Source organism: Dermacentor variabilis, chromosome 2, assembly GCF_050947875.1.
Source record: "Dermacentor variabilis isolate Ectoservices chromosome 2, ASM5094787v1, whole genome shotgun sequence".
Classification (NCBI taxonomy): domain Eukaryota; kingdom Metazoa; phylum Arthropoda; class Arachnida; order Ixodida; family Ixodidae; genus Dermacentor; species Dermacentor variabilis.
Window position 1 is genome coordinate 193,309,080 of NC_134569.1, and position 18,064 is coordinate 193,327,143.

Here is an 18,064-nt window from a genome sequence, read left to right on the forward strand (position 1 = left end):
AATCTCATTATCGCAAAAGAAGAACTGTTGTATTGATGTTTTTGCTATATGAAAGGGAGTAACCGTCACCATTATAAGGTGACTACGTCTTTTTTAATTTCATTTCAATAAAGAAATAACTGCTTTACCTGAGTGAAAATGTGCACAGATGAACTGTGATACTGCTACTTGTATACAATAGCGGCGTTTTTTCCTAACTGAACATTGTTGGAAGCAAATAAGTTGCCCGGTGTGTGTATTTATCTTTTTGTTTGTCATCTTTGCACCTTTCGCATGAGATCATGCCTAGCCAACTTGCTCAGTTTTCCATCTTAACATTATAAAACTAGGTGGCGATGATTTACTAAAGAAAGCAGAGCATTCTGTATCACATACTACACATGTGCGTAACTCATAAGAAATTGTGAACATGCGAATGTGTGCGACCTTTCAAGTTACAACACTGTGTTTCAAATGTCTCGGGAATTATAAGTACGAAAGTCTATCCCTACTTAGTCTGAATGCAATGGATCTACACGTAGTGGTACCACCCAACTGGGCGAGTATTCTGTGCTTAGAAGTCTAAGCGATACCGCTTCTATCTCTGCATTCACTACGTAATTATTTGTTGGCGCAAGTCTATACCTTTTTCCACAAATACAGTGTCTCTTTACACATTAACCTAAATAGAAGAGTGGAAGCAGTGGGAAAGCTTGGGAGTGGGCTAGTTGGCATTTCATATTGAGTATAGTCAAGGGTGAGATCAAGATGCGAAAATGTTGAACGAGACGGAAAAGCCCAACCTGCCATACTACTTCTTTCAATGAGCGAAGCAGAACGGTTACGCGCACAAATTTATAATGGAAACCATGCATGAGGCAATTGCTCCTTCGCCGCCACTGCAGGATATGTGAAGAATACTGACAGAGGAAGGCTAATTCCTTGTCTAGTATGCGCAATTGATGTGACGCTATCCTACAGATTATGCGCGCTTCGGATTTATACTGTCTCTACTTTTCATCTCGTGCGATGTCTCTGAAATCTGTACACCATGTACCACTTGCCCCTTTGTGGCCCACTCCTAAGTGTGGGAGAAAGGGCCGCCACGTGATCTTCATGCGAATAATGTGAACGGAGTGCTTCCAAGCGAAGGTGCTAATTGATTTATAAAATGCAGTGTTCTTGCATTTATTTTATTTAAACACGCCTAATCAGTGGGTATTTTAGGTAAGCGCTAATGGAAATGGATCCCTACTTTGAATTATTGTTATTTGACTTTAAAACGCACGCATAAACCTATAAAGACAAATAGGGAAGGAGCAGGCCTGTAACTTCCAATGGAGAGGCAGAAAGCCTGCCCCGTCTTTAGAAATGAGAGGAAACAAAAGGAAGTTTAAGATAAAGAGAAGGGAAGTAAGGAATAAAAAAACAGGAAGATGACAGGCCACAAAAATGTAAACAAAGCAAAACATGCGCAGAGCAAGTAGGAAGAGAACATACGCTCAGGAGCAAAAGGAAAGCACACAGGTGGCACCAAGTACAAATGAATGTATAAATGCCAAAGCAAAGTTAGCACAAAATATTTCGACCCCTGCAAAGTCTTTGGCAAACAGAAAGCCAAGCCAGCTTCCTGTACAAAAGTAAGCAGCCTGCCATGAGCCCGGTTGCGTCCAGGATACCTCCGTCCCCAGTGCCTGTGAAGCACCTATCCAAGGCAGCGGTGGGTGCTCCAAATTTCTTGTTATGGACAGGCCAGCACTAGAAATGAACTTGTCAACCTGTCAACTCCCAAACCCTCTCGAGTGAGCGTAGCTAAACTAGGTAAAGTAGGCAAAGTAGGATTATCAATCATAGACAGCCTGCGATATCACTGGCATTAGTGTTAGAAGAACTGGTGAGGATTATAAAGTGCCTCTAATGGTCGCATCATCAGATACAGGGGTCATCCAAATAAGACAGAATACGGCTTAGGATTTATGAGTCGTAAGCACACAGTGGGCCACACTGTTTAATTCTTCAGCATTAATAAGAGGTTAGCAGTCGCAGTGTACTGAGCTTGCACCTTTCTCATTGGTAGTTCAATACCGATGTCAAGGCAAAAAGTGCAGCAACAACAGGCTTGAGAACGAGCAACAGGAAACTACGGCAGCGATTCCAAGAGAAGTAGATGAGACATGATGTGATAATTTGCGGAAAGAAACAGACTCCGAATAATGAACATCTTTTTTTGAATAGAAGTAACAAGAAATGGGCCTGGAAAAGCCCTAATTGACGAACAAAAATAGAAATAGATTTCATACTCTGTACCAATCGCAAGAGAGTGGAGGGTTTAGAAGTGTTCGGTGGGTAAATGGCAGTGATCATATGTTAGTGAGGTCTAAGATTGCTATGAATTTGAAGAGTGTAAGCGAAACATTATTCACGAAGAAAAAGCCGAACCTATAAGAAGATAGGGTAAATCAGGCGAATGCAGGCTGGTGTTTGAAAACAAATGTGCAGCTTTAGAACAAGAATGCGAATATAGCATAGAGGTAATGAATGACACGGTAACTAGAATAATTTCAAAAGTAGCAACTGAAGTGGGAGCTAAGGCATCAAAGCGACTTCTAGTTAAGCACTCCCCAATAATGAAGGACATAACAAAGAAAGATGAACGTATCTAACAAAGCATGAACATGTTTACCTTAAGGGATCAGATACAATTTACTGAACAATCAAAGCTGATAAAAAATTAAAAAAGTAAGTGATATTCGCCATTATAACGTCGGGAATATTAACGCAGCAGTTAAAGAGGACCACAGCTTGAAATAACTCAGAAGAAAACTTGACATAAGACATGGCAAGATGAACGCAATGAATGATGAGCAGGGTCATATCATAGGGAATTCCGGTGATATAGTAAAAAGAGTAGAATATTTAATACCGAACTGTAAAGTACCGAGAGCAGTCACGCAAACTTTTCCGCAATTAGTGATGAATGGATCCCGAGGCTGTTTTTGATAAGTAGCAGTCAAGTTAGTAGGGCTGTAAAAGACACTTCCCAGAAAAACGTGGCAGGAGAAAGTCGAATAACAATCGAGTTTATTAAGGAGGGAGAAGATAGTGTGCTTGAAAACATTGTGCCACATTAAGCGCAACGCCCCACAACTGCAAGTGTACCGGGAAGCTGGAAGGATGGCAACAGTATACAAATGCACAAGAAGGTAGAAGCTAAAGGAGTGAAGAATTACAGGCTGGTTAGCTTGTTTTCAATATTGTATGATATATTCATCAAAGTAATTTAAAATAAAATCACGGAAACCCTTTAATTTATTCAGCCGAGAGAATAGGTTGGCTTTAGGAAGGAATATTTTACAATGAATCACGTTATGCCATCAATGAGGTAACTGATAAATGTGCAGAGTACAATCGACCTCTCTATATGACTTTCACAAATTATGAAAGTGCATTTGGTTTAGTATATATGAGAACAGTGATAGAGGCATTGCATAAAGAAAACAAAGAGGACGTGTGCGTGAATTTCTTGGGAAATAACTACGATTGCACAGCTACATTGGTTCCACGTCAAGAAAAGAAAGATCAAGAAAGAAGTAAGAAGACAGAGTCTCACCAATGCTTTACAGTGTCCAAGCTGTTAGACTGGGAAGGCTCAGGAGTGAGCACCAACGGCGAATTTCTCAACAATCTTCGGTTAGCTGATATATTGTCCTGTTCCGCATTACGATGGTTTGACTGAAACAAATGAGTGAGGACTTTAACCTAGATAGTGCAAGAGTGGGTTGAAGTTTATTATTGTTACGGGAATGTTAGTAATATATAAAGAATATATTTACAATATATATACAGAATGAGTCCGCGTAGACAAGATTGCAGACCACCACCAACACGCAGCAGCCAGCGTCTCGCAATCTTCTTCTTCCTCTGTCTTCTTTCATCCCTCTGTAACAAGAACCCCGGGTGGTAAAGCGCCGTCTCGGCGCATGGTAGGCAAATAATTGCGAGCGAAGTATGGCTTCAGCCACGAAACGTAGACGACGTTAACAGGCGTCGGACTTGAGGATGAATCAAACTGTAGCGGCGAAATTTCGTTATTTACGTCGGTTACTCGACGTAGGACTTCATAAGGCCCTCTGTAGCGTTAATAAGTTTCTTGGAGAAGCCAACCCGACGACATGGTGAGAAAAGGAGCACTCAAGCATCTGGCGCGAATTTAGCATCGCGATGGCACCGGTCAGAACGCTGTTTTTGTATTTTCTGCGAGACTAATAAACGATATCACGCGACTTCAGGTGCCTTGTGAGCGCGATCGATGACTACAAGAAGGTGCTCACTTGCAACATGTGGCACAGAAGGGAGGATGGTGTCAAACGGCAATGTGTTCTCGGGACCATACAACAGATAAAAAGGGGGAATATCCTGCGGTGTCATATCGGGACGAGTTGTACGCGAACGCCACGTAGACCAGCGCGGCGTCCCAGTCACCGTGATTCTTTGAGACGCAGATCGGCAGCATCTCTGTGATTGTTCGGTTCAGACGTTCCGTAAGACGGTGCGTTTGTGAGTGGTAGGCGGTGGACAGTTTGTGCTCAGGGGAACAAGAGCGGAGGAGGTCGTCCACAACTCGAGACAAGAACGAGAGGCCGCGGTCTCTAATTAACTGTCCAGGTGCACCGTGCTGGAGAATGACGTCGTGGAGGATGAACTCGGCGGCGTCTGTCGCGCAACTAGACGGCAACACCTTTGTTATCGCGTTGCGTGTCGCGTAATCAGTAGCGACAGCGATCCACTTATTCCCTCTAGTCCTCGTTGAAACAGGGCCAAGCAGCGCACGGCCTACGGGAAAGAATGATTCAGAGGGAACTTCAATTGGATGGAGTTGGGCGACAGGTGGCAGGGGAGGTTTCTTCCGGCAGTGACACGATTCGCAAGTTGCGACATAGCGACGCACGGAGCGGTAGAGACCCGGCCAGAAGAACCGGTGTCGTACGCGGTCGTATGTGCACAAAACTCCAACTTGTCCCGCCGTCGGTGCCTCGTAAGGTTGTTCGAGAGCGATGAATCGCAGGTGACGATAAAGGAGAAGGCGCAACTCAGGGCAGTCAGGGGTCATATTGTGGCGGTAGAGGATGCCGTCGTGCAGCACGAACAAGAGGCACGTGCCGTCAGGGCTGCCAGATTGCACTCCAGCGATGGTGGTCTTCAGGGATTCGTCGCGTTGTTGTTCAGCGCGCATGTCAGTCATGTCAGTAAAAGTCATCACGCGGGTCACCGGATCATGCCCAGCAGGATCAGTGGGATCCACGGGGTGAGCAGAGAGGCAGTCAGCGTCCTAGTGGAGGCATCCACTCTTGTAACTTACAATAAATGAAAATTTCTGTAGCCGCAAAGCACCAGCGACCAAGCCGTCCTGTCGGGTCCCAAAGGGAAGACAGCCAGCAGAATGCGTGGTGGTCTGTGACGACCGAAAACCTGCGGCCGTACAAATATGGCTGGAACTTGGCCACAGCCCAAACTAAAGCCAAGTGCTCCCGCTCGGCGATTGACTAATTTCTCTCGGCAGTTGACAACAGGCGGCTGGTGTAAGCTATCACGCACTCGGTACCATTCTGTTGTTGGACGAGAACAGCGCCGATGCCATGGCCGCTTGCGTCAGTGTGGACTTCGGTCGGTGCAGGTGGAACAATGTAGGCAAGCAGGGGAGGGGTGGTCAGAAATCCGATGAGAGCGGCGAACGCTTAAGCTTGCTCAGCGCCCCATGAGAACGACGTGTTCTTCTTTAGAATATCTGTCAAAGGCCGAGCAACGTCGGCGAAGTTTTTGACGAAACGGCGAAAGTATGAGCACAGGCCATCGAAGCAGCACAGGTCAGAACGGAACGTCGCACAGGGAAACCGCGTATGGCGCTAACTTTTTCCGGGTCTGGTTGAACGCCGGATGCGTTAACCAGCTGTCCCAACACGGTAATCTGACGCTGCCCGAATTGACACTTCGTTGAGTTCAGTTTGAGGCCGGCTTTTCGGACGACTGCAAGAATGGCAGCGAGACTGATAAGGTGGCTACCGAACGTGGGAAAAAACAATGACGTCGTCAAAGTAACAAAGACAGGTGGTCCATTTGTAGCCTCGCAGAAGAGAGTCCATAATACTTTCAAATGTCGCAGGAGCATTGCATAGGCCTAAGGGCATGACTTTGAATTGATATAGGCCTTCCGGCGTCACGAAGGCCATCTTCTCGCGGTCCCTTTCATCAACTGAAATCTGCTAGTAGCCGCATCGAAGGTCGATGGACGAGAAGTACTTAGCTCCGTGCAATCAGTCTTAGGCTCCATCGATGCGTGTTAGTGGGTAGACGTCTCTTCGCGTGATCTTGTTTAAATGGCGATAGTCGACGCACAAACGCCAGGTACCATCTTTCTTATTCACAAGCATGACAGGCGAGGCCCAGGTGGCTGGCTGATGGCTCGATGACCCCTTTGTAGAGCATTTAGTCTACTTCTGATTGGATGACTCGAGGTTCAGCATGTGATACTCGAAAGGGACGCTGACGAATAGGATTCGTTTCTCCAGTGTTTATACAGTGGTGAACAACAGATGATTGGCCAAGAGGCCTGTTGCCGAAATCAAAAGATGTCACTGTACGAGTCAAGCAGGAGTCGAATGTTCGTAGCCTGTGCCGAGGTGAGCTCAGGTGCAATCAGTTTGGCGAGGTCATCCGTTAAGGAACCAAAGCTGGGAGCTGCAATTGGCGCTAGGAAACCACTCTCGGCATTCAAACTCTCAATGTCAAATTCGGAACCACCAAAAACGCTGGCCAAGAACATGCCTGCCGGAATCACTTGAGAGCACAGGCCGAAATTCAGAAGCGGTAGAACGACGTTGTTATCAATAACCGTGACCAGCGTATGCGGAACACCATGGTTCCGGTTCAAAAGCACGTCGACGATGGGGCGACTCACATATTAACCGTCAGGAACCTGTGTCTGAGCGGTCAAAGTGACGTAAGGAACTACCTCGGGTACCAGACGCACATCGTGGCGAGCACAAATGCGGTGGGTTGGTGCATGGAACATCGGCGAGTTTCGGGAGTTCTAACTTAAGAACGTCGGTCGCGCAGTCGATCAGAGCAGAATGAGTGGATAAACATTTTAAACCAAGGAAAACGTCATGAGGGCAGTGTTTGATCACAGCAAACAGAACAGAAGTAGGGTGGCCGGCTATACACATTCCAAGAACGACCAGCACGCCGTCGTCGGCAGCACGAAGCACTCGGCCAGCTGCTGGGAGGGACCTTCTTTAAACGTCTACGTAAGCTAGCACTCATCACAGAAACGTGGGCTCCAGTTTCGACGAGTGCTTGGATAGGTACGCCGCCTATTTTATCGTCTATTACGCTTCTACTTGTGGGCACAAACAGAGGAGTTGCTGCAGTAGTAGGCAATGCAGCACCACCTCGGAGTGCTGCAGTTCTTAGTTTTCCAAAAAGTTGTGGCCAAAAGCCATACGGGATGAAAGGTGACGTGGCCGCGGCGAACGGGAAGAGGGGCGACGCTTTTTTTGTTAGCGCGTCTGGTGTCCACGTGGCGATGGTAAGCGGCTGTACCACGTGTTCCTAGTAGAGTTGTACGCGCTGCTAGACTCGGCGGTGGGCGAAATATTGCGGGCATTTCCACCAAAACGGCTGACGTTGTTCGGCGTGCGAGGTGTTGTGGACCACGAGTCGGGCGACATCGGGCGGCATGACCGATGTCGCCCGTGACACTATCGGGCGACATGACCAATGCTGCGACATGTGAAACATATCAGCTGTTTGTCCGCAGTTCTCTACTCAGCCGGGTTGCGATGACGCCTTTTACGATAACCAACTAACGCCTTTTGCGATAACCTACTATTTAGAAGGGCCGAGGGCCCTTCTAAATAGTAGAAGGGCCCTCGTTGGCTCTGCGGTTGTCAACTGCACAGACAGGATGTACACCAATGTTTTCAAGTTCCTGTCGAACGATGGCTTGTACGAGGGGAACCGAAAAAGTGGTAGCATGAGGGCTACGCAAACAGAAAGCTGCGGGCGCCATTGCATCCACTTCACGTCGAATGATTCGCACCACGTCCTCTGATGGCGACGCATGCTACTGTGCGGGTTGATCTTCTCGCGTCGACGTTGCGGCAGTATAAGAAAGTCTGGCGAATGGATGCAAGGCCCGTCGGCTTTTGGCCTTATGGAAATGTCGGCACTCTTTAATGATGGCATCAACAGTAGAGCAGCTTTTGCACTTGAGCAGATTAAAGGCCTCGTCACCATGCACTTAAGCACGTGTCACGGCCTTCTCAGCTTCTGACATGCCGCGATCGGCTTTACGATAAAGTGCCAGCACGTCCCGCATGTACCAGACATAGGCCTCCGTGGGGGACTAGGCATGGGAGGCCAGTTCCTGCTTTGCGGCAATATCACGGCCGGCTGGTTTGCCAAACAACTCTGTCAACTTTTCTTTGCATTCGTCCCAGCTGGTGAGCTCCTCTTTGTGGTTTTTGTACCACAGCTTTGCCGTGCCTCGTAGGTAGAAGAACAGGCTGGCTAACATAAGCTTAAGGTCCTATTTGTTGATTCCACTCACGCGTTGATACATAGCCACCCATTTTTCAACGTCGGCGCCATCGGTCCCACAGAAAGTTCCAGGATCCTTGGGTTGCGCAACCACAACCGAAGGCGACAGCGACGTAGGCGGTTACGGTGATGTTGGAGGCGGCAACAACGTTGATCCTGCGTGCTCACCGTCATTCATGGTGCGGATGGTGATGCGACGTCCACTGTGGAGCTCAATTTCCAGCCTTGGTACCCCGCACCTCCCACCAATATGTTACGCGGATGTTACGAATATATAAAGACTGTATTTACAATATATATACAGGATGAGTCAGCGTAGACAAGATGGCTGAACGCCAACAACACGCAGCAGCCAGCGTCTCGCAATCTCATTCTTCCTCTGTCTTCTTTCATCCTTCCGTAACACTATGACGTTGGTAAAGGTAATGTTCAATTGCCTGGGAAAGGAACACGAACTCGTGATCGCCAGTCAATCTCTAGAATCTGTAAAGGAGTATGTTTGTTTAGGTCAACTGCTCACAGAGGTCCCTGATCGTGAAGAAGAAATTTACAGAGGAATAAAAACAGGTAGGAATGCATGCGGCATGCTTTACCAAATCCTGAGTAGGAGAATACTACTGGGTTTAAAAAAAGTGTGCAACCATTGTATTCCGCTGGTCCTAAGGTATGGGTAGGAAACTTGGAGGTTAACATGAAAGCTCGAGAACACGGGTAGGACCGTACAAAGAGCTGTGGAAAGCAAAAAACCTTAGATATAACGTTAAGGTACAAGAGAACGGACGGGATCAGAGAGCAAACATGGATAGCCCATATTGCAGCTCACATTAAGAGAAAAAAATGAGCTGTGCCTTCCAGGTAATGCGTACAGTTGATAACCGGTGGACTATTATAGTCACAGAATGGGGTCAAGGGAATGGACGCGCAGTCCAGAAGGCAGAAGATTAGCTGGGAGGATGAAATTTTCATATCTGGTTGCGCAAATACTTATCAGCTATGGAAAGAAAGAGGTAATTGGAGATCACCGATAGGTCTTGGCCCGGCGGTGGACCAGAGCTGAGCAGAGCTGGAGTCACATGTGTAAACTAGCTATGGATGCTACGCCCGAAAGACGAGTTGGCTTTTCTCGAAAATCATGTGCGGGATAGTGTTCTTTATTTCTATGTGTATGGTAGCTCTTCCCGGTGAGATTATCATTGATGTAAATCCACAAAAGGCGGTTTTCACTCTCTGTTCTTGGACATTACCTTTATTTGTCCAACTTTCCGTGTATGGTAATGAATATTATTGGCCCTTTTTGTTTTTGTATTTTGTTTTCATTCGCCACCCTTAAAGTTCGTAAACGCTCCAACTAGGTGGATATTGACCATTTATTCCCATCATCGCGCTAGATGCTGATCTTCATTTTTATCCCACTGAGCATATTGTTTCGCTTTTGTTTGCTCGTTGGTGACATATGTAGCCTTTATGAATGACGTCATTTTTCATTTTGAATTCTTTCAGTAAAGTCACCCTTACATCGCGTTTATAGATGATGTGGTTTTCCTTCTAATGACCTACGTCCTAACGACCTAAGTCATACCATATTGCGTGCTTCCTGCTGGTGATAATACATTGCCGGCATTGATATGTTTGGTTGGTAGACGACGCTGTTCCTATGTATTCGTGTTCTCGCATCCTCATTTATTCGCATCGGTTAAGTTTGCAGCAAGATAATTTCTTCGACAATAATATGCCAAGCATGGTCTATACAAAAATGTTTTTGATACCGGCCCTGCTTTTTCAAGGCACTGGTATTTGTTGAGTTCATTGCCTGTTCGTTATGGCTGTTACAATCAAGCATATGCAGCCTTCCTGCGGAATTTTACGTACAGCGTACAGCAGCGACGCTCAATATGTTTTTTTATGATTTCTTCCTTATTTGATTAGATTTACTTGCCTTATATCCTAGCAACTGCCGCACGAGTCGTATGTTGAAGGCGATCAGCGATGGGGACACAGCCTAGGTGCGCCGCGGGCTGATAGCAGCCTGTGTGTTGTGTTCATGCCCCTTAGTTTGCGTTGCAGCAAGAGGCAGCTCGAAGGTTAGTTCGCTAGCTGGTGCTGCCGCTTATCTCCACGCCAGTGTTCTTACAGCGAGTGTCCCCGGTCAACGATTAAGATGTGTTTATGCGTTATTAATAATTATTATTATATTAGTATTAACTCTAATTAGTATTCGCACGTTTACAAGTTGATCACGGCCGATGAAACTACTATCCTTTACTCTAATAATTTGCTATCGGGATCGAAGTTCCGCAATTCCGGCGAAACTGCAACATTTCTTCAACATTGCCCATGAAATATTCCGCCACAATTAGTGTTCATGTTGATTATATGAAAAAGCGACCTTACTTGCTCGACAAATTGAAAGGGACATTTGCATTATTAAAAAGCTGCATTATTGGGCCGCAGTATTCATCCACATGTGGAAGTTATGAAATTGAAACCGTCACATAGTGAAGTCAATGCGCCTAACATAAATTCCGAGAAAAGCATCGCTTAGGGATATCATTCCTAATGTTTGCGAAAGGGTGTGTTTGCGTCGCAAATTATCGTTCGCAGATTTTAGGCGGATGTTTCTTTTTCTGAAAGTTACCAGGAACAGTGGTATATTTTAAACGAAAGTTACAAGGCCCACATGTCAAAATTCGCGCTAGCTTTAGGATTTCCGCTAGCCAAGCATGAATTCACTACTATTCAACTTCAGGATTCTTAAACAAATAATGAAGTTAAGAATAAAGAGTCAATATTCACAATAATGAATACTTTTCAATGTAACTATATGTGCACTGCGACCCGCAATGCAAATAATGTGAGCTTCTTCAAGATAACTAAATATTAAATACACCCAATAATGGACTTCACAAGCGCAGCAACATAAAAAAAATGTATATTGCAAGTACGTCTAAATGTTAGCTTCGTATACGGATGGCTGTCATAGAAAACAGTGATGAATAAGAGTGCACATGACAAGGCGGTGTTATCTCCGCACTTTTTTGTCCCTATTTCCGCGCAATATTTTTCGTCACGAACTTCGTGTACAAGAAATGCGCATATTTGCACCGTAAATGAGGCTTTGTACAGCAGCATATGAGCCTTTGACAAAACAGCAGTGAGCATCGTTGTGCGCAAGTTTCCCGACCGGTTCCAAAATGCTTCTTCTCTACAGTGAAATTTCGTGCATCCCTCTGCCTTTCGCGGCGGCTCAATACTTTTAATTCTTTTTTTTTTGCTATGATTGTTTACCAAACATTACCTCCAAGCCACAATGCGGCTAAGGCTTCCCTGGCGTTGCAGAAGCTTTAGTTCTCAGCACGCTCTCCCATTTCTGATGTGGCTGGTGTGGACAACGCCAGAGAGCTTCATACAATAATATATAGAGGTGACTCTTGCGCTGAATTCGTTCAGCCACCATGGGAACGGTGGGGAGCACATTTGTCTGATCATAGTGCGTGTGAATTCATTATAATTGAGGCTTTGTTTGTTACGCTTTATCGGCCTTAATTGTCCAAAATTCCAGTGCAAGCCATAAGTTCAAGTGCTCTTTCGTTTATCAAATGAGCAGTAGCGTGAGTTTCACCTATGAGGTGGCCAAGGAAGACGAGCTGCAACTTTTGAAAATGTGCTTTACTATATTCAAACGGCGTGTGCATGTTTAATATTCGTAACATTTGTTATGTTCATGTTAAATGTCGCCCTTATCAGTTCAATACAACACGAATCGTCTAGTGAACTCTTCCTGAAATTCCGCTTTCTCTTCTCACTCATGTAGAGAATGCGAATATGATTTCGTGTCGACTAAGAAGACTCAGGTCATTCATTTAGTCTTGGTTTACTCTAAAGCACGGCGTATCCTTTTTTACAAACAACGTCACGCTCAGTGTAATAGCTAAGGAACCATTCCTACAGCTATAGGCATTTCCGGTTCTACAGGAACTAGCAACATATTTAACCATTCACTACATCACTTACGATGAACCGTGTCAGGTGAATGCTGACAAACTAGGATAGCAGTTCTTTCTCTAAGGGTGTGCAAAATTTTAGGCAGAAATATGTAGCTATTGGCTTATAGCATCAAATATCAACGGCAATTTACTGCTCAAACGTCACTTTAAACGCTCCTACAGTATTTTCGCACATATGTAAGTTAATTCTAAGGTGCCTAAATGTTTACGTTTGTTCGGTTCCTTTCCTAAAACACACTTCATTTGCATATAACGTTTTTTTTTGTTGTTGATATGCCGAGCTCTTGGCAAGCAGGAAATATTTCTTTCTCTGGCTGGCACTTAGAATTTTTATATTGATACGGTTATGAAACTAGGTGAGATTTGGTCTCACACAATTAATGGAACACTTTGAATGCAGCAAACGCCATGCGGATACTTGTATCTATAGCCCATAACTTATAGGGTTTAACAAGCGTCATCACTGATTCATACGAGTGCTAACTGTCAACTATAAGTGTCGGCACAATTCACCGGTGTTCTTGATCATTATTCTATTTTTGAATTGAGGTCGCGAATTCGAAATACGCACACGAGGTCGTTTTTCGACCAGAAAAGCTTAAAAAATCAAGATTTCCTTACCTCTGATTATTTAATAGACAGCTATATGAAAACGATGAACTTTTTTTCTTCTTCAGTGAAACTTCTTTGTGCACTCTCTCCTCTCCCCTTTCTTTTCGTTCCGAACCGAGCCCTCGTCCTCTAGATTATGGCGCTCGGATCAACAGCATGCTAGCTGTTGACATTCTAAGTTTCTCAATAAAGATATGTTTTATACTTGGTGCTCGCTCCGCACTAGGCGAGTTCTTTGATATGTGAGCAGTTCAGAAACACGATTCTACTCATACAATGGGACTGGAGCTAAGTTAGTTTGAAAATGAGACGATGAGCGTCCGTGCCTTGCGAAGCAAGCGCAACTCTCTTAAAGGAGAGAGAGACGGAGATAGGGGAGAGTTCGTTGCTGCGGCAACGGTCACAACACCTGCACCTGAGAGATGCGCTTTGGCTGACGCAGCTGTTTTGCTGAATGTCTATCAGGGAACTTTCGGTCAAGCCATCAGGAACTTTCAGCGTTAAATTTGGCACTTCTGTGGGACGTAATATTGAATTATTTTGAGGATTCAGCTAGGCAGAAATGCCATTCCACTGTAAAGGACGAGTTAACGGAACCGTTCCTGGTAGAAAAGCCACATTCTGAGGTGTCGAAAAGAAAAATGCCCTAGGTCGACCTCTCGGTGAATTCTGATCAACGCTGCGTGAAATAAAATCATACACAATGGCGAGTTCCGGCTGTACACAAGGGTGAGTTCTGGAGGTGTCCTTTTTATGCAAAGAACAAACAAGCTGATTTGATAGTGGCCTGATGTTTCGTGTAAAAGCAATTACCTTAAAGTAAAGCAAAAGCTAGAGCTTTTACCAGAACTATATGACTCAACGTTCAGGCCAAGAAACCGTTCTAGTCTTCGTTGACTCACCGTTTGAGTGTAGATGTATTATCCTAATAAGTCAGCCTAATCTTAAACTATTTTTAGTAACCTGAACTTTTTTGCAGGCCTGCTGTTCACGTAAAGTGGATGCTATCGCTATTATTTTAAGATGCATTATGTTTGCGTGAAAATTTAAGAATGGTAACGGGGCTTAAAAAGTGAACTGTAGCATTGGGTGTGCTGAATTTTTAGAAACCGCCAGTGCTTCTTTTGAATACACACAAAGGAGTTACACAAACTTATTTGCTTGTTCTCTTGTAGTCTACTTTGTGTCAGTCTTGTGTCACCGTCGTCTCATCTTGATACGGCATCGCTCCCAACCGAGTAACTACATGTGTCATTATACAGTTCGCTAGTTCTAGGGTGTGAAGGCAGGGCAGCGAAGAGGATGTACATAAGCAAAAATTCCATAAACCAATATATGGTAAGAAACGGTAAAGTTAAATACAGGATAACAGATTGGCAGCTTAAATTGTGCAATATCTACAAATCCTACAAGGTCCGTAATTGTCTGCTTCCTTACTTTTGTGGCATGCAAATGCTTAGATGAATTGCAACCTCATTCATTTATTAAAATGGTAATTTATCTCTAATGAACGCTTACGACTTGTATAGTGTGAACATAAAACAACTATTTGTGAGATCTGTGGTGTTAGGCGACATGTAATGAATCAGTGACGATCATCATTAGTTTCAGCATAGCAGTGGTATTAAGTACATGATAATCGGTACTTTCGTGATACCACGCGGAGGTTCGAATGGTTACTAATGTTTCCATATTAAAAAGCACTGGCATTCGAGAATCACCTAAATCTCATACAGGGTTGGATGAAATAAGCCAACAACCTGTTATTTTTACCGCTGCATAGGGATTTGTATTTCTCTATCATATGGCCACAGATTCAGTGCTGTTCTCTGCTCCAACGTAATAGGTCGGTTATAAAAATTCTGAATGCTAAATATGACAACGCTAGCTTATTGCAATAAGTGCAATTACCAAAGAGCCGTAAAAAATGAACTGTAGTAAAATGTGATGAAATGTGTCCATTCTAACGTAGTTACAATAAATATGAAAGGTAAACATGAAGCAAAGCGTTATGACCATTCAGTTTTTAGCTTGCGGCTCAATGCCGTTGTTTGTTCGTTGCTTTAAGAATACGATAACTCATACTCGATTTCAGGAGTGAGTAATCTATTTTTGCCTCATCATGTATAATAGATAAAACTCGAGATGAAGTGCCTAGGAGTAGTGTATGATCGTCCGAAGTACACATCTAATAATGCGGCCGCAACTTTTTCTCCCATTCTGAAATTACAAAGGTCGCTTCTTAAGGCTGAAGAAGAGCGAAACGATTAGAAGAAAGGGGTGGACAGGAAAGAGCGTCACGCGCAACTTTGTCTGCTCAGTGAAGACAAGCACGCTGTATTACAGAGGACACAAGTGTGCGACACACATTTGTGCACTAAAATTGGATTAGTTAGCAACGAAAATGAAATTGGCAAGGTATATGCTCATTCTAACATTAGCTCACCGAATGGAATTAAATTTATGTATTTGGGCACATTTGTATCGTTGATACAAATGTCTAGTTTGTGCAGATATCATAGGAATCCATTAACTCACGTGCCAAAGCATTTTGGCGTTTGCCGAGTGTACAGGTTATAGGAAGGATTCTATAATACCTGCAAGAGCCAAAGTGCAGAAGCAAACGTGCAGAAATCATATTCTTGGGGGAAAGTTCGTGCTGCCTTGCTTTCTTTATTGCAGGAGCTGATCTGGCTAACCCAAACCTCACCTCAAGCTAACGACATTTCAACGCGTAGCCTTCAAAAATCGTAATAGCCAAACGTACTTGACTACAAGGGAAACATTACGTACCGCTCGTATCACTGGCACGCGTACAAGTTTTCGCGTAGTACGTTGCAATTTCCTGTGCTTTCGTTTCGCGAACGACAACAAAGAAAGACTACACGCGGCCTGCGTTCTTCAACGGCAATGTCGGCCATTTTGTGACATCCTTCGCAACGTGTACGCTAAGACAGTAGAGATTAAGTAAGGTAAGTAAATTTAAGTAATAAAATTTACTAAATATTTATTTTAGCCAAATGAAAACAACATACGCGACCACTATAAGAATGTCCACTCGCTTCGCCGAATATCTTAACTTATTTTTATATTTTTACGACAATGATTGGAACAGCATATATCTTTGCCAATGCCCCGCATTGTTATTGGCAGTTCGTGTGCCAAAAGCACCGAAATTAATTTGGTTGATATTTTTGGCTGCTTTCCCAGGGAATCTCCTTCGACGTTCTGCCTCAGAAGAATTTGGTTATTTTCGCTCTTAAGCTTCGATTTGCCTCCCAAGAAAAATATCCTTGGCACACTGAATCAGTTGAAGAGTCCTGTCCAGCTTGACAGCAAATGGCAGAAGTTGTGGTACGTATTTCACCTGGTCCAAGCCAGTTATTTGACTTTATATTAAGGAACCACAAAAATAATTTATCAAAATATGCGTTCATCTCTTTGAATGCCTCTTCAGAAATTCTCGGACCCAATAAGCGGCACTAAACTGTTTTTTTCAAACTTTTTGATATCCCTTACCCACCGTCTTCCTAGACCCACCATGTTGGTAAAAATAAAGAAGTTTGATAAGAGACGAGGCCAGGTGGACTGTAGAATATGTGTGTCTTCTTGCCTGTGCCGAGGTATGCGTGGCCGGCAGGAGGTCTGGACGCCACTTCACGCAGAGTCATAGACGAGCAGAGCTTTCTCGGAGAACAATTCTTCATACAATGTTTACATGTTGCCGTGGTTATCAGGAGAGAGGGACAGAGCAGTCGCAAGTGGCTTAAATAACACCCCTCAATCCCCAGATTCCCCATATAATCCGAAGGACGAAACAAGGTCGACAGAAAGAGAGGGTGCGGGCAGCCTCTGTGGTCCTAACGCCGCTCTTGGTGGCTAGCGCTTAGTGCAACCGCGCTGCGGCGTCAGACCGATCTGGCAGTCGGTCAGAGTGGTGCGCCGGGCAAGTTTTATGGCCCGGCATAGGCCAAACGGAACCAACTGCAAGGCACGGGGTCGAAGCACAGCCCTCCTTTGGAAATCGTCCCAAACACTCCGGGAGCCGTCGTGGTGTGGGCGCCGCCGGACAGAGGGGAGGGGGGTGCATTGCTGCCGCCACGGGGAGAGGCTGAATAGCAGTCCGTGAGACGGTGGCCGCTTCCGTCGTGGACGCCGTGCCGGCGCGAGGAAACCTGGGCCGTGCACGTAGTCGTCGTGTGCCCGAAGAATGCGCCATGTAGGGATGAATAGTGCCTCCACCGTCGACACACAATAGCAATGGACCCCGTCAGACAAATCCCAGGGCACAAACATAACAGCTCCTGCGCCGACGGGGAAGATCTCGTACGGTGAGAAGTCTCAGCTACTCGACGGAAGAAATCTGCTTCGCCTCCAGTCTTTTGAGTTTCTACTAAATCACGTTGAACGAAATCACTGGCTTGGCAGGGCCAGGCGACCAAGCTGAAATTGACATTGAAGAATCGAATACTTCGTCAACTCCTGACAGTCACCCAAGTGTTCCGGCTTCTTCACAAGGCAAAAAGACAAAATTATACAGTTGCAGCCAAGACAACTTTAGCACAAGCTGGCAAGATAAACTGAAACGCGCGGCCTAAACCATCGGCATTGGCATTCGCTGCTCCCTTTCGATACCGCACGCTGAAATTCAGCTCTTGAAGTGCTAGACTCCACCTTAACAATCAGGCATTCTTGCCTGACATTCGAGGCAGCCACTTTAGCGGGCAATGATCAGTCACAAAGACAAATGTCGTTCCGTAAAGGTAGCAGGCTAGTTTTCGAGATGCCCAAACAAGCCATGCACATTTTTTTTCCAATGCGCTATAGGCCTCCTCTCGTACTGTGAGGTTTCGGCTAGCGCATAACACTGT

At 45.0% G+C, this 18,064-nt stretch overlaps 1 protein-coding gene across 1 annotated transcript in view; it reads left to right on the forward strand.

Moving 5' to 3' along the window:
• The window catches only part of LOC142573016 (galactosylceramide sulfotransferase-like), a 141,014-nt gene that overhangs the window by 14,672 nt on the left and 108,278 nt on the right, over positions 1-18,064 (forward strand). Inside the window, exon 2 of the mRNA XM_075682509.1 lies at positions 16,404-16,547. Within this exon, the coding sequence (XP_075538624.1) occupies positions 16,533-16,547 (15 nt within the window). The 5' untranslated portion in view covers positions 16,404-16,532. The remainder of the gene's footprint in view (positions 1-16,403; positions 16,548-18,064) is intronic.